The sequence below is a fragment of the Phodopus roborovskii genome, unplaced genomic scaffold, assembly GCF_943737965.1.
Source record: "Phodopus roborovskii unplaced genomic scaffold, PHOROB, whole genome shotgun sequence".
NCBI classification, from domain to species: Eukaryota; Metazoa; Chordata; class Mammalia; order Rodentia; family Cricetidae; genus Phodopus; species Phodopus roborovskii.
In genome coordinates, this window is record NW_026125291.1 from 84137 (window position 1) to 98706 (window position 14570).

The window sequence follows — 14570 nt, forward strand, 5'->3', positions numbered from 1 at the left end:
CTTCAGCACAGACATCATTGCTGACATTTTCTTTTGGCATGTACTTTCTGATGTTTGGTAAGATTTGAGCATCTTCGGAAAGCTTTCCCACACTCCTCACACTCATAGGGTTTTTCTCCAGTGTGGATTCTCTGGTGATGAACAAGAGTTTGAATCTGACTGAATGCTTTTCCACATTCTCCACACTCATATGGTTTTTCTCCAGAGTGAATCCTCTGGTGATTAGTAAGGGCTGAGTTCACATTGAAGGCTTTGCCACACTCCTTACACTTATATGGCTTCTCTCCTGTATGGATTCTCTGGTGTTTGATGAGGGCTGAGCTCACACTGAAAGTTTTCCCACACTCATCACATTCAAATGGCTTCTCACCTGTGTGTAATCGCTGATGTTTGGTGAGGTCTGAGCGCACACTGAATGCTTTCCCACACTCATCACACTCAAATGGCTTCTCACCTGTGTGTACTCTCTGATGTTTGGTGAGGTCTGAGCGCACACTGAATGCTTTCCCACATTCTCTGCAGTCATACGGCTTCTCTCCGTTGTGAACTCTCTGGTGAATAACCAGGTGTCCTCTCACACTAAAGCCTTTCTTACACTTGTCACAGATGTAGGGTTTCTCTCCAGTGTGGACTCTTTCATGCACAGTGAGGGTTGACCGTGCACCGAAGGCTTTTCCACAATGATCACACTCATAGGGTTTTTCTCCAGTGTGAATTCTCTGATGTCGAACAAGAACTGAGTTCTGGGTAAATATCTTTCCACATTCATTGCATTTATGCCGTCTCCTCTCTGTGCACCGGCCTTTATAATTTTCTAACTGGTCCTGATACTGAGGGACTTTTTCATTCACAGGAATCTGTAAAGAATCCTTAGTACGCATGTTAGAGACCTTTGGATCTGGGCCCATTCTTACAAACTCTTCTTTCAAAGTTAATGTCTTGCTTACAACACTGGTCTTGATTCCTGAAATAAGAAACATTTGTTTTGTTTTTTTTTTTCTTCAAAATACTTTACGAAGTGTAGGTAAGGCACTGTGTGATACAGACTTAAATAGAACTCGTTCAAACATCTGTTCAGTAATCCAAGGACACACCAACTAAATACAAGCCAGGTCACAGATGCAATGTTTTCATTCCCTGCATCAAGATAGCCACACCACAGAACTACCAGAATGAATAGTTGATGTGAACAGCTATTTATATCTGTCTTCTTTAAAGGCATCTAAAACAATCCAGAGTACACGTGAACATAAAACTAATGTATATGGGTTTGGGACACAGCTCAGTGGTGCAGCTCTTGCTTAATGGGCACATGCCTTGGGTTTGAACTACGGCATTGGAAAAAAAATAATGTATAGTTTGTACTTTACAAAACACTTAAATCACATTAAAATAAATTTAAGACAAAATAGATGTTGAAGAGATTAGCAAATGGGATAGACAAAGGAGAGCAGAACAAAGATGAAAGTCAGTTTAAATTTGGAAAAAAAGATAGGACAACATCACGAACAGAAATGTGTACCACCTGGCAGTCCCATCATTTCAGCTATAGGGGGTTTCTGGGAGACCCTTGGTTCATTTTAACATGATGGTCCATTGTAACACTACCCTTGTAGTGGCTGCTGACGCTATGAAAACCAGTATCTTAGCAAAAAGGGTTGTGTTGTCCCACATGAAAACTGTTACAGTGTAAAACGCTTTATTAGTTTACTATTCCATCTTTACAATTCAAATCATGCAAAGAATGTGGACTGCTACCAGTCTCATCCCTTGAAAGCCAACCTAATTTGGCCTCCAAACTCTAGTTATAATAATTGTCCTCCTGTCTTTTTCCATGTTACAGATAGTCTCTACAGTGGCAATATGCATCTCTGCCAGTATACATCTTCAAACGATACCATGAAAAACGACAGTTCAGTAAAACAATAACATTAAATTTCCATTGAGTCACATTTTACAAAAATGAACACAAACCAACCAGAGGAGGACCCCAGAAGAGAGACAAAATCAGGCTTCTATGCGCTCACCCCTCCGGAAATTCAGTGTTGAGCACAACCAGCCTGTCGCTCCACAGACTGCTTGCAGTTCTGAGGTCCAGGCGGCACAGGACTGCGGCTCGACCCAGAGCCAGCCTCGCCCCGACCTCGCCAAGGTGGGGCGCCAGCTTTGTTTGTGCCGAGGAGGGGAAATGGAGAGGTGAGGGGCTCCCGTGAGAACAGGGCCAGAGGAGCAAAGCAAAAACGCATTTGTCCTCTGTAATACCCAGAAGCTAACCAGGGGCAAACAAATTCACTAGGAGACTGACTGAGAAGAACAGCTGCCAGGCTAGAGAGGCCCCGCTCGGCCCACTTGCACCCAAATGGTTGGTGCTCTCTAGGACGCCGGAGGTTTTCTTCTCTGTGGTCAGTAAACTTGGACCAGGAGGTAATGATTGCACAGAACGTCTTTGAGAACATTTTGTTTCTTTAATCACGCAGAGAAGACAATAAAATACTCTTCTAAAGTATAAGAAAACTAGAAGTAAATGTTCAGATATAATTTTGAACCTGAATTTTGTCTCCCAGGTTGGTCACGTCTAGGGCATAGGACTCAGTAAAAAAAATTCAGAATTAGTTTGCAGTGGCTGAGGATGTAGATAGACCAGGGATGGAGTGTTTGCCTAGCTAGTACCAGGCCTTGGATTTCACCCTTAGCATAGAACAACAATTTGTAAATTTAAATAGTATTCCTCCCAAACTGCCAACTCTTTTGAAGTAGACTTTAACATTCACAGAGAAAATAAAACTAGGAACACAGAAAAAAAAGGGGGGGGCTATCTTAAAAGCTGAAAAGCATATATAAAGCCATTAGCATCGATAGTGTCAAGGCAAACAAATAGTCCAGAAATGGATGTGATGAAAACTAAAAAATAAGAAAAACAATGATCTTCAATAAGCTTATAAGAATAAATGGAAAGACATCAAACTGGATCCCTACTCCATAAACAGTAAGCATTCTCAATAAGTCAAGGCCATTAATGTAAAAAATAAAACCATAAAATTATCAGAGGATAATGTGAGAGACACCTTTTATAATTTCAGAGCAGAAAGGCTACTGTACATTACGAAGCCAATCCAGAGGACCTGATTGAAAGGATGAAGTTCCTGAAGAACCAAAGTTACTGACTGATGTCTCACAATCAGGCTGGATTCCTTTCAGTTCCAGCTTCATTCTGAGCAGACTCTACCAAGCACTCAGGACATACGTGCTGACTAGATGAAATGATAGGGTTTCTTTTGTATTTTAAGTCTTAGGCTGGGGAAGTCATTTGGTTTCACAATAATTGCTAGAGTTTAATGGTTTGATCAACAGCATGAAAGAAAACACCTTCAAAAACAAAAGTCAGAAAATGATTCCAGGACTTGAGGAAGACTTCAGAATGTCAAAGACTAGCACTTATAACTCCCATGTAAGGAAACATTGTAACTGACATCTCAGCATACTTTACTAGAGAAAACTGGAAAGGTAGTGTATTTGTAAGCTTTTGTTGTTGTGATAAAACACCATGTCCAAAGGTCCTGGTTAGTGGGGTTTTTTTTTTTTTTGTTTGTTTATTTTTCAACTTGGCACAAGCTAGGGTTATTAGAGAAGAGGGAACCATAGTGAGAAAATGCCTCCATAAGACTGGAATGTTGGCAAGTCCTTGGGGACATTTTCTTACTTAGTGATAGATGCAGGAGGGCTCAGCCCACTGAGGAGGTGGTTTGGGTTGTATAAAAAAAAGCAGGAAGGGCAAGACATGAGGGGCAAGGCAGAAAGCAGCACCACTCTGTAGTTTCTGCATCAGCCTCCAGGTTCCTATTTTGAGTCCCTGCTATGTCTCATGGCATGGGCTTAAATCATGAGCCCTCAGTGATGGAGTATGACCTGAGAATTTTAAGCTGAAATAGACCCTTTCACCACAAGGTTGCTTTTTGTCATTGTGTTTTATTGCAGCAATAGTAGTTTAACACACCGAGGCAACCTTAGGAGGAAGGATTTATTTGGGCTTACAGTTACAGAGGATTAAGAGTCTGCCATGGGAGGGATGAATGGCAACAAGCAGCAGGCTGAAGCAAGATGCTGAAAGCTAATATCTTGAACCACAAACAGGAAACAGAGAGCAAACTAGCAATGGTGTGATTCTTCAAACTCTCAAAGCTTGCCTCTGGTGACATACTTCCTTCAGTAAGGCTACACCTCTTACACCAACTTAAACAGTGTCACCAAGTATTAAAATGTCTAGGACTATGGGAGATAACTCATGCAAACCACTCTGATAGTTTTTCTCTTAGCTTTGAGAGCTGACATTTCTTGACAGGTGATCTTCTAAGAGTGTGTAAGATCAGGAACTTAGAAGAAGTAAGCATGGATTTATGAAGGGATCAGTGTAGAAACCAATAAATCAGAAAGCAGGACAGGTCATCCCAGGGACATAAGGAGAGCAAGAAATAATCACAAGGAATATATGAATATACTTCTATTATCAAATATATTCATGTATTCCTCTGATTTCCCATTTGTGGTTAAGGAAATAGAGTCACAGAGAGATTTACTGACTTAGTCAAAATCATAGGCAATTGTGGGAGGCTTCTCCAATGAGTCAGCTAGGATACCCAAGTAGGGGCGAAAGGATTGAGAAAAGATAAAAAGAAACAGACAGAAACACAGGGTAGATTCAGGAGGACTACCAGTGCATGTTTTTTTTATCACACCAGACAGCCCTGAGTTTAATTAATAACCTGCTTATATACAGACTAGAGGCAAAGCAGAACAAAGAGCAGCATGGTAAATTAACCACCTTCCTGCACTGTCCTTGAATTGAGGAGCAGCCAGGCTTTCTATCTATCACGTGCATCCTGCTAGCAGCAAGCAGCCTCCCTATCTCTATGTGCCTTTCAGCTGGCATCAGAAGCTTGTTATTGAGATAATATGCTCTTTCCCATGGTCTTAATCAGAACTTTCTCACAGCTCTCAAGGAGAGCAAGCTTGAACTCTATTGTTTTATGAGTCAGAATGTACTCCAGATGAAAACTGAGTCGCTTTGTGGGCTCCCACAGGTAATTTGGAGTTACATTCCAAAATATTGGGTGGGGGGAGATGATGAGACATGGATAGGAGTGTCAAGAGAATTCCTATGACATCACCAATTGTTTCAATTTGTTTTTAAATAGGGTCCCACTTCGTAGCCCTGGCTGAACTCAGAGACTTCTGCCTACTCTTCCTCCCCAGTGCTGAGATGAATGCATGTGTGCACAATGCCCAGCCATGACACAAGTTTTAAGACAGTAAGTACACATTCCTTCCTGGCTACTGTATTGGTTCATCTAACTCCTCAAGGTTCATACAGTTTGCCCCTCTCCCACTTCCTCCCCCCACTTCTCCAGTCATTTTTCTTCCTTTCTCATTACTGGTCCTCTTCAGGCTGTTGAAGTGTTTACAGTGTTGGCCCCAAGTTATATTATTAATAGAATCATTGGGTCCACTGAAAGCAGTCTTTCTGTAACATGCTGCCACATAGTGTCTTAACACTGGAGAGCAATTCACTGACTCCTTTGGGGGGGGATCTTCAAGACTTTTGTAGGGAAAAAGCATTATTTTATTAAAATAATACAGACTGCCAAAATTGCTACCCTAACTACAAGGTATCATAGGAGGAAAATGCACAATGTCAAATACAGGGCAAGTATGCTAAGGACAATGAGTAATATTCTGGAGGAGCAGGTGGGAACTGGCACCTCCTTACCATGCCTTTGCTGCCAATGCTGCTGCAGAAGGTGGAGAAGCATCAATAGGTTTGCATCAGATCCTGAAAGATGGACCTGGTGTGGATGGAGGCAACTGCTATAGTAAATGGTGAGCTATTACTAAAAAGCTGAAATAAACAAGTCTATTCATTCAAAAGGGAACAGCATGGACACTGTAAGCATAGGTGGAAGAAGCAAGTATCTCCTGGATTTAGAGCACCTGAAATTATTTCCCCATTATTTGCACCCACTCTACCCCTGCCTTGCCCTGCTGTGCACTTTGGTTTGGAGAAGCAACTTATGGATAGTTCGATGGAGCACACTTGCAGTGAAGACACACTGATGATGGTAAGAAAAATTAGGACTGCGTTCCTAAGAGGGAAGCAACTCCATCTCATGGCAGCAGTGGATATTGAGGAATCTCTTTTCCTTAGAAGGGTGCATTTGGGTGCAGTTTCCATATCTCTTGCTGTCTGGGGATCCTGCTTGTGGCCTATTCATCTGAGGTGACATATAGCGAACTCCCTCCAAATTCTATTGGGAAGCATCTAGTCTTTGTGTGAGGCTGCAATCTCAGTTCTTCTTGGGAGGGACCAGGTGCCTCAAAAGCTGGGGCAAGACCTGACTTTGCCCTGGATTAGTTCAGAGTATGGACACATGAGCTCTGGTCTTAGGAGTGATCTTGTGTGCTCCTTTAAAATCTAGAGACCATACACAAGTAAAATGTTTGGCTTACTGCAAAGATTCTCAGGCCACTTTTTAAAGGAATTTGCTTAAGCCAGGAATGGTGGTGCATGCCTTTCATCAGAGTACTTGGGAGGCAGAGGCAGGTGGATCTCTGAGAGGTCAAGACCAGCCTGATCTATACAGAGAATTCCAGAACAGCCAGGGTTGTTAAACAGAGAAATCTGTCTTAAAAAAAAAAATTAGCTTAAGACATTATTACAGCCAATATGCTGGTTTGGACATACAAGCTGGTAAAAAGAATAATTTTTAAAGTGAAATACTTAGGTGGAGTCTTCATCCCTTGGTAGAGTATGGTTTAAAACATACAGTATACTTACTGGATGATTTAGTGCAAGCCAGTTAGCTTCTCTGGCCCTTCAATGTCAGAACGGGTTGACAAACTAATTGATACAGCACCCTTCTTTAGACTTTGACTACTTCAACACAACAGAGAAATACCACTTTTTGGTGAGTTAAAAAGCAGCTGATTTGCAAACCCTGGAGTTGATCCTTTCTTACTTACTTAAGGATGTACCACTGAACTGCAAATCGAGACTGTAGTGTTTTCAAATGCAGGTTTAGGGAATCACATTTCCTTAGATATGTCTTCTAAGTAGGATTGATATAATAGAGTATATAAAACTTTAGGACTGAGTTCTGCTTGAAAACAGAACATCCTAGTTCACAGTTGTCCTGGGCAAATAATAATTCGGTCTAGTGGCCACCAAAGAGTATGTTTGTTGCCATGTTGTTCCCAAAGCTATAGTTTTGATAGACTGCAGTCTTCTTTCTTATTTTATCTTTGATGATACAGTATAGTAATGGGCCAACATGTGCAACTTTTACCTGCCACGTAGCAGATGCTGGTGGCAGATCTGATGTTGAAAACAATCCTAAAACATCATAACAGGTACAAGGGTATGTATACAAATGTATGTGTATATATATATTTAAGTGCTCATCACTAAGGGCCTTGTGCTTGCAAGGCAAGTGATCTACTACTGAGCTATACCTTCAGCCTCGAAACTTGTGTTCTGTAGAAACATAAGATAAGTCAACAAAAATTAACTGCATGCTTAAAAATAGCTAGTATGGAGAATTCTGAAACACAACACATAAAAATAGCTAGTATGGAGAATTCTGAAACACAACACACACACACACACACACACACACACACACACACACACAAACAATACAAAGTGTAGTGATAGATACACCAGTCATCCTAATTTGACCATTAGGCATTGCACATATTCCAATGGTATTACCCTGTAAGTTACTATGTGTCAATTAAAGAGCAAGCACTAAAATTTTTTAACCAAAATTTTAATGATACGGTGAACCCCAAATGTTAAGGATTCCTTATCACACCACACAACACACACACACACACCCCTACGATTCTGTTATGAAGGGTAGTTTCAAGTATGCTTAGTAACATCTTTGGAGTCTATTCACTAGATGCCAAAAGCATCCCAGCTGCTCACCAATTATTGTATAATACCAAATGTCTCAAAACATGTTTAACTTCCTAGCTACGATGCAAACAGCAGATGCAACACCTATTTTCCAGCTCCTTTAAAGCTGTACTTTTATCAGAATAGCTTTTTGTGTCCGTATTTATTTTCTTTTCTCTTTGATTTTGTAAACAACATCTTAGGTAGTCTATGTTGGTATGGAACTCCTTATGTAGCAAGTTTAGACCCTGAACTTATGGTCTTCTTGCCTTTACTTCCTAAGTTCTGGGATTCTAGACTAGTGGCACACATGGGTTGCTTCCTTTATTTCTTTCTTTCCTTTTTAACTCATCAATAACTTTGGAAAGAAAACAGCTTAAAATGTCATTTTCCTCCCACATAGATCCTCCTAGAATTTAAGGCTTTACTCCTCGATACAGGCAAATCTTGATGTACTAATGGTATTTTATGGAGACAGTTTCTTTTTTGCTTTCTTTTGTCTTTGATATTTTAAGACAGGGTTTCTCTGTGTAGCCCTGACCACCTTAGAACTAACTCTGTAGTACAGGCTGGCCTTCAACTCAGAGACTGTCCTGCCTCTGCCTCCTGAGTGCTGGGATTAAAGGTGTGCACCACCACTGCCAAACCCTTTTGTACTTTTTGAGTGCACTAAATAGGAAACATCATTGAAAACCCTTAAAAGTTTCAATATCACAAAAAAAGCCACACAATAGTTCAACAAGCATTTATTAAACACCTACTGTGTGCTCAGTATTGTACTAGGCACTAAGAGGGCACAGTGATACAAATGTTACATTTATTATCCCTGCCCTCAAGGAGCTTACAATTTAGTTTTGGAAATAAGTACAAATGTGAAACTACTATACAGACTTCTATAAAACAAATTACAGAGCAAGGTATTAGTAAGTGCGTGGATCACAGTACAAACTGGAAAGTTAACTGCTCAGGAAGCACAGAATAAGGGAAGATCTTGATGTGAGGTGAACTTATCAAGAGGTACTCACTCAAAAGACATAAAGGAGTGAACAGTAGTTATGGCCAGAGAGTAACCTAAGGACAAAACCAAAACAAAACAAAAACCCACACATGAGAAAGGCACAGAGGCAAAGGCTTATAAGACAACAGTAGAAAGCTGTAGGAGGTTCGTATATGATATATCAAGGTGAATATTCAAGGGTGATGAAAGTTGAGGCAGATTTAAGAATGGAGAGCAAAGTCATGGGACACTACCACTCTGGTGAGAATTATTTGCTGGAGCAGAGTAAAAACGAGATACCATGAAAGTGGAGTTTGAGGATCATTTTTAAAGTGTTACATAAATTGGATATTCTGAAAGGGATGATAGTAACCTGAGCCTATATGATGTAGATCTGTGGAAGATTATAAGGGTATGGTAGAAATATAAAAAGACTAGGCAACAATAAAAACAAGCTCCCAAAGAATAAAGATCAACAAGATTCTAGACTTGGAGAATTGAGGACAGAAAAAGATGAAATGATAACTTCAAGGATGGAATAAGAAATATGAATGGCAATGATTCTATTTATGGTACAGAAGTTAAACAATGATGTCTACTTTAAAAGAAAATATAAACTGAAGGAGAACGGTGAATTTTGGTTGAGTAAGTAGCTGAGGAAAATTCCCCAAGCAGTGAGATGATATACAGATGAAGTCATTCATATAAATGAAATAACAAAACAGATAAACAGGAAAAGAGAAAAAAAAGTGAGTAAAAGAAGGATATGGGGGATTATTTTTAGTATAGAGGAGAAAAAAGCCTAATAAAGAAAAGCCAATTATTGTAGAAAAATGACCTAAAAAGATCCCATAAGACAAAGAAAGAAGAGAATTCTTGAAGTATGGTGTATTAGTCAAGGTTCTCTAGAGAACAGAGCTTATAGAACAAATCTATATATATGTAGAGAATGGGAATTTATTAGTTTGGCTTACAGACTGTCGTCCACTAGTCCAGCAATGGCTGTCTACCAATGGGAAGTCCAAGAATCCAGCAACTGCTTATTCCACCAGGTTGGATGTCTCAGCTGGTCTTCATTACATGCCAAAATCCTGAAGTAGGATCTAATCCAGTGAAGAAATGGACTTGCCAGCAAGATCAAGGAAGCAAGAATAAAAGCTTCCTTCCTTCATATCCTTACCTAGGCTGCCATCAGAAGGTATGGCCCAGATTAAAGATGGATCTTCCCACCTCAAAAGATCCAGATTAAAAGTGGGTCTTTCCACTTAAAATGGTTTAAGAACAAATCCCTCACAGGTATACCTAGAAGTTTAGTTTTAGTTAATTCCAGATGTAGTCAAGTTGACAACCAAGAATAGCTCCCACAAATCATCCCTTGGCAACTTGACATACAATCATATCTCCTTACACTATGCTTAATTTCCAAGTGAAAATAACCAGGTGATATTACACCAACATGATATAACTATCACACGTATAACTGTAAATGCATTATATATTTAACCAGGTCATAATTACATGTAACATAATATTACTATCTCTTGTACAACCACAAGCCCATTATAAATTTTAGAATGGATGGCAATGTCCCTTGGATGACATTCCATTAGTATCTCAAAACTTAAATAAGATAACTACAAATATTCTCTTAGTTGATGTTATATTACATGATAAAGAAACTGAGGAAAGAAACACATTCTTAACAAAATATGACAGAAACAGTCATGTCAATTATAGTCCTTGTTACTGCAACTGGTTACGTGACCATAGCTGGTATTTATAACTACCTTCCTCTACTACACATCCTGTATTTCTTCAAAGTAGAAAAAGGCAATATTTAAAAGCAGGTGGGAGTACATATCCTACTGAAGGTAGAGAGACTATTCTCTCAGCTGACATAAACCCTTCAGAATCTGAGGGTCCTCCCACACATCTCCACCCCAATTTAGGATCTGAATCTTTGGTAATTAATGCTCTTATTTGAAGCACTGATGCCCTCTGGGGATGGGATTTGATTTTTTTTAAATCCAGACATGCTGGGAGCAACCAACCGCCATCATCATTTTCCTTACTTTTCTACAAATTGTCAAAAGTTTTACATAGTCACCAAATTTCTTGCCTTCTACAACTGGTGAATCAGCATAACCAAATGCATTTATCTCCTTAAGTTTGTGAAACAGTTCACACCACGGGCTTTCAATACACCCTGAGTTTCTTAGAAGAGGCTTCAGTAGGTGTTAGCAAATGGGAAAGCCTATTCCAGATACTTAAAACATTTCATCCTTATGTTTCTATTACTCTAGAACCACTTCTGGTATGACAATATGTGTTAGTCAGGGTTTTCTAGAGGAACAGAACTTATAAAATGAAAAAAATATATAAAGGGGATTTATTAGAATGGCTTACAGGCTGTGGTCCAGCAAGTCCAACAAAGGCTGTCTACCAACAAAAGACCCAAGAATCCAGTAATACTCAAAAATGTCAATCACAAATAGCCATCACATATGGGAAAATTCAACATTATGAAATATATCAGATTAAGAAGGACAACAATAATAAAAGGCCTTAGTTGATACACTGGCCATTCTACATACATTTTAGTAGAATGTTGACTATGACAGCCAGCAAGGAAATATTTTAAGAGATAAAGCAGAAATGGGTTAAATGAATAACAAATTTGAAAAATTGAGAAAAACACAAGACATACAGAATGGTGACTGGAAATGGCCAAGAAGCTTGAAGGTTTACTCACTGCAGATGAACTTACTACTGCCACCCTAACTGCCCATCTGCCCAGCCTGGAATCTACTCATTTCTCTTCCCCTTGTGCAGTCTACATAGAAATGCATTTGAATCACTAAGTTTTTTCTTCTTTACCCTCTTAGTTACTCCTTTAAGCACATTTTATTGAAAAAATTTATCTTTCTTGTACAAAAAATCAAGACTATCAACATCTAAAGATGCGCTCATCTCAAACAGATTTTAAATCAATTTTCTAGTAATTGCAATGGGTCCACATTACTGTGCACTATTTTACCTAGTATCTCTTATGACTAGTGGTATATGTTTGTTTTCACTTGGCAGGCCAGAGTTTAGTCAGTGTTGGTAACATAGCAGTGTGGTCGTCACAGGCTCTAGTGCCAGGCTATAGTTAGAATCTTGTCATTTGCTGGCTATGTGATGTTGGTTAGTTTTCTGTTTCTATCACCTATAAATGGGGCACGTAGTGAAATTAGCTTTTAAGTAGAATAAATGTTTAAGTTAGGGTTTAGCTCACAGCAACTGCTCAAAACAAAACAAAACAAAACAAAAGCTGTAATTCTGTAGACGTAGAAGTAAGAGCAAAGTTATAGTGGTTCACGTTGGAATCAATTACCACATTCTTGAATACCTATTCAGCTTCATGAAGAAACTCTTTGAAACCTCAGAGGTTTCTTCAGTGGTATGCTAATGGCAAGTGAGTTAGGGAAGAACTACTTTACCATGCCAGATCCTAAAATGAGCATCTGAGGATGGTACAAGAAAGTACTGGTGAACAATTCATTTCAGATTGAAGGAAAACATTGACTCTATAGGATAAAAGTCTAATGAATGATACTGATAGTTAAGAGCTCTAACTAATGTAACACAGATTGATTAATGCTTGGTGAATCAAGACTAAAAAAGACTTCTATGTACTTCTGCAAAGATTCCACAGCTTTTTCTATTATATGTTATAATACTCGGCCTTTTCTATACATGTGCTAAATCAGTTTTCGTAACTCACTTAAATTTTTTATTGTTTTTAATTATGTGTATATGTCTATGTATACCTGTGTGCAGATGCCTGTGGTGGTCAGCTATGTTGGATCCCCGTGGAGCTGGAGTTCCAGGAAGTTAGAAGCTAGAAGCCACTCAACATGGGTGTTGGAACTGAACTCAATGGTTCTCTGAAAGAACAATCTACAATCTAACTCTCCAGTCCTAGTCACGTCTCCAGTCCTAGTTACCTTTTTCTTTTTTTTTCCTCTTTCTTTCTTTCTTCCCCCCCCCCTTTTTTTTTTTTTTTGAGACTGGTCTCACTATATTCAAGGCTGGCTTTGAACTTGCTATACAGACTAGGCTGGCCATTGAGTGCTATGATTAAACATGTGCATCACCAATAATAGCTCCAATAATTCATTTTTAAAGAACAACCCTTTTTCATATTCACACCAGTGTAACATTAATCTTCCCAATCATATTATTTTCTTTTCTTTGGACTTCTTTCAGAAGTTCTTAGGTAGGAGACTGAAGTAATCTGGTTCATATTGTTGTGGATATAAATGCTAAAAAGGCAGGTGCTCCACAAAATTGTATGACAAGAGTGGGCATGCATAAGTACACACACGCAGACATCCAGCTTCTCTGACATGTACTCATCCTATGCAACTTTTGAATACAAGGTAGCACTGACCTACACAGAAATCCTGTTATCTAGAGAAGGAAAGGCACACTTCAAGCAATTGGGGATGGAGAGATGGCTCAGTGGTTTAGCATGTTAGAGCAGAGTTAGGGATGGTAATCTATATTTAACAGGGAAGGAAGCAAACAGAAAGGAGGATAAGAAAATAAATAATAATGAAAAGAACTGGTCTGAGAGAGTTAATCAAAGAAACTAAGATGATCCTTTTTAGGACAGTCACAATGTAAAATTGTTTTCTTGGAGATTGCATCATAATCTACTTATGTGTCTTCTGAGTAAGATTAATGGAATCATTTTAAGTGTGAAGATTAATGCTGCGAAGCAAAAGTTTTTCAACTCCAAGGCCACTGTCTAATCAAATGGCCAAACATAAAATATAATAATAGTAGATGGTTTTCTTGCTCTTTATTAGGTGAGAATTCTAAGAACGTTCCTCATATCTGGAGGTCTAGTAACACTGCTAGAATAAAGAATAATTACTCATCTGAAAGAACACTATATTTTTGATGTACACGATCTGGTGTGTTATTTTAAAACCAATCTTATTACTTTACACAATATCCTGTTATGCTAAAAACCTTAGAGGTAAAATATAGGGCCTGGTGAAAATGAGTGTAATAACGTATCTTTGTTGTTAGATGACTGATGGCGTGTACCAGAATTCAGAATGAGGAATCAGAGGTCAGGTTATTTGACAAATTAGCACTGTGGATACTGAAGATATGCAAACGGAAGGAAACAGATGGAAGGAGCTGCAGAGGCCATCTGAGAAGGTCAGTCCAGACTGACCATGTACTCAGGGAGTTTGAGAGCAGTATTGTTAACGGGCCAAAAAGGATGATATTCTTTGTAAGGACTTGTAATTTTTTTTTTTTTTCCCATAGCACCTTTGTCTATGTGGTTGGTGCCAAAGCTTTTCAAACAGTGAAAATACTTTTCAAACCAGTGTACAGTGGGAAGGTGAAACAGAGTCAGAAATCACCTTGAGGTACAAATGTCTATGCTCAAGAATAGCCAGCTGAATCTCCACTCACCTTTTCTTTGCACCACTCCCACCATTATCACTAATGCATCCACTCCTTTGTTGACACAGATACCGAGACTGGGGGAGGTGAAGGATGTGTACAGATGCTGAGGGACTCAATGGAGTCAATAAAGGTGCTAAATGAAGAGAAATA

General features: G+C 39.1%; 1 protein-coding gene across 1 annotated transcript in view; it reads right to left on the reverse strand.

Annotated features, from left to right (window-relative positions):
* The window catches only part of LOC127234160 (zinc finger protein with KRAB and SCAN domains 8), a 26186-nt gene continuing 11616 nt past the window's right edge, over positions 1-14570 (reverse strand). The window contains exons 7-8 of the mRNA XM_051200965.1: positions 2028-2253; positions 1-964 (exon numbers count right to left, since the gene is read on the reverse strand). Of these exons, the coding sequence (XP_051056922.1) occupies positions 15-964; positions 2028-2253 (1176 nt within the window). The 3' untranslated portion in view covers positions 1-14. The remainder of the gene's footprint in view (positions 965-2027; positions 2254-14570) is intronic.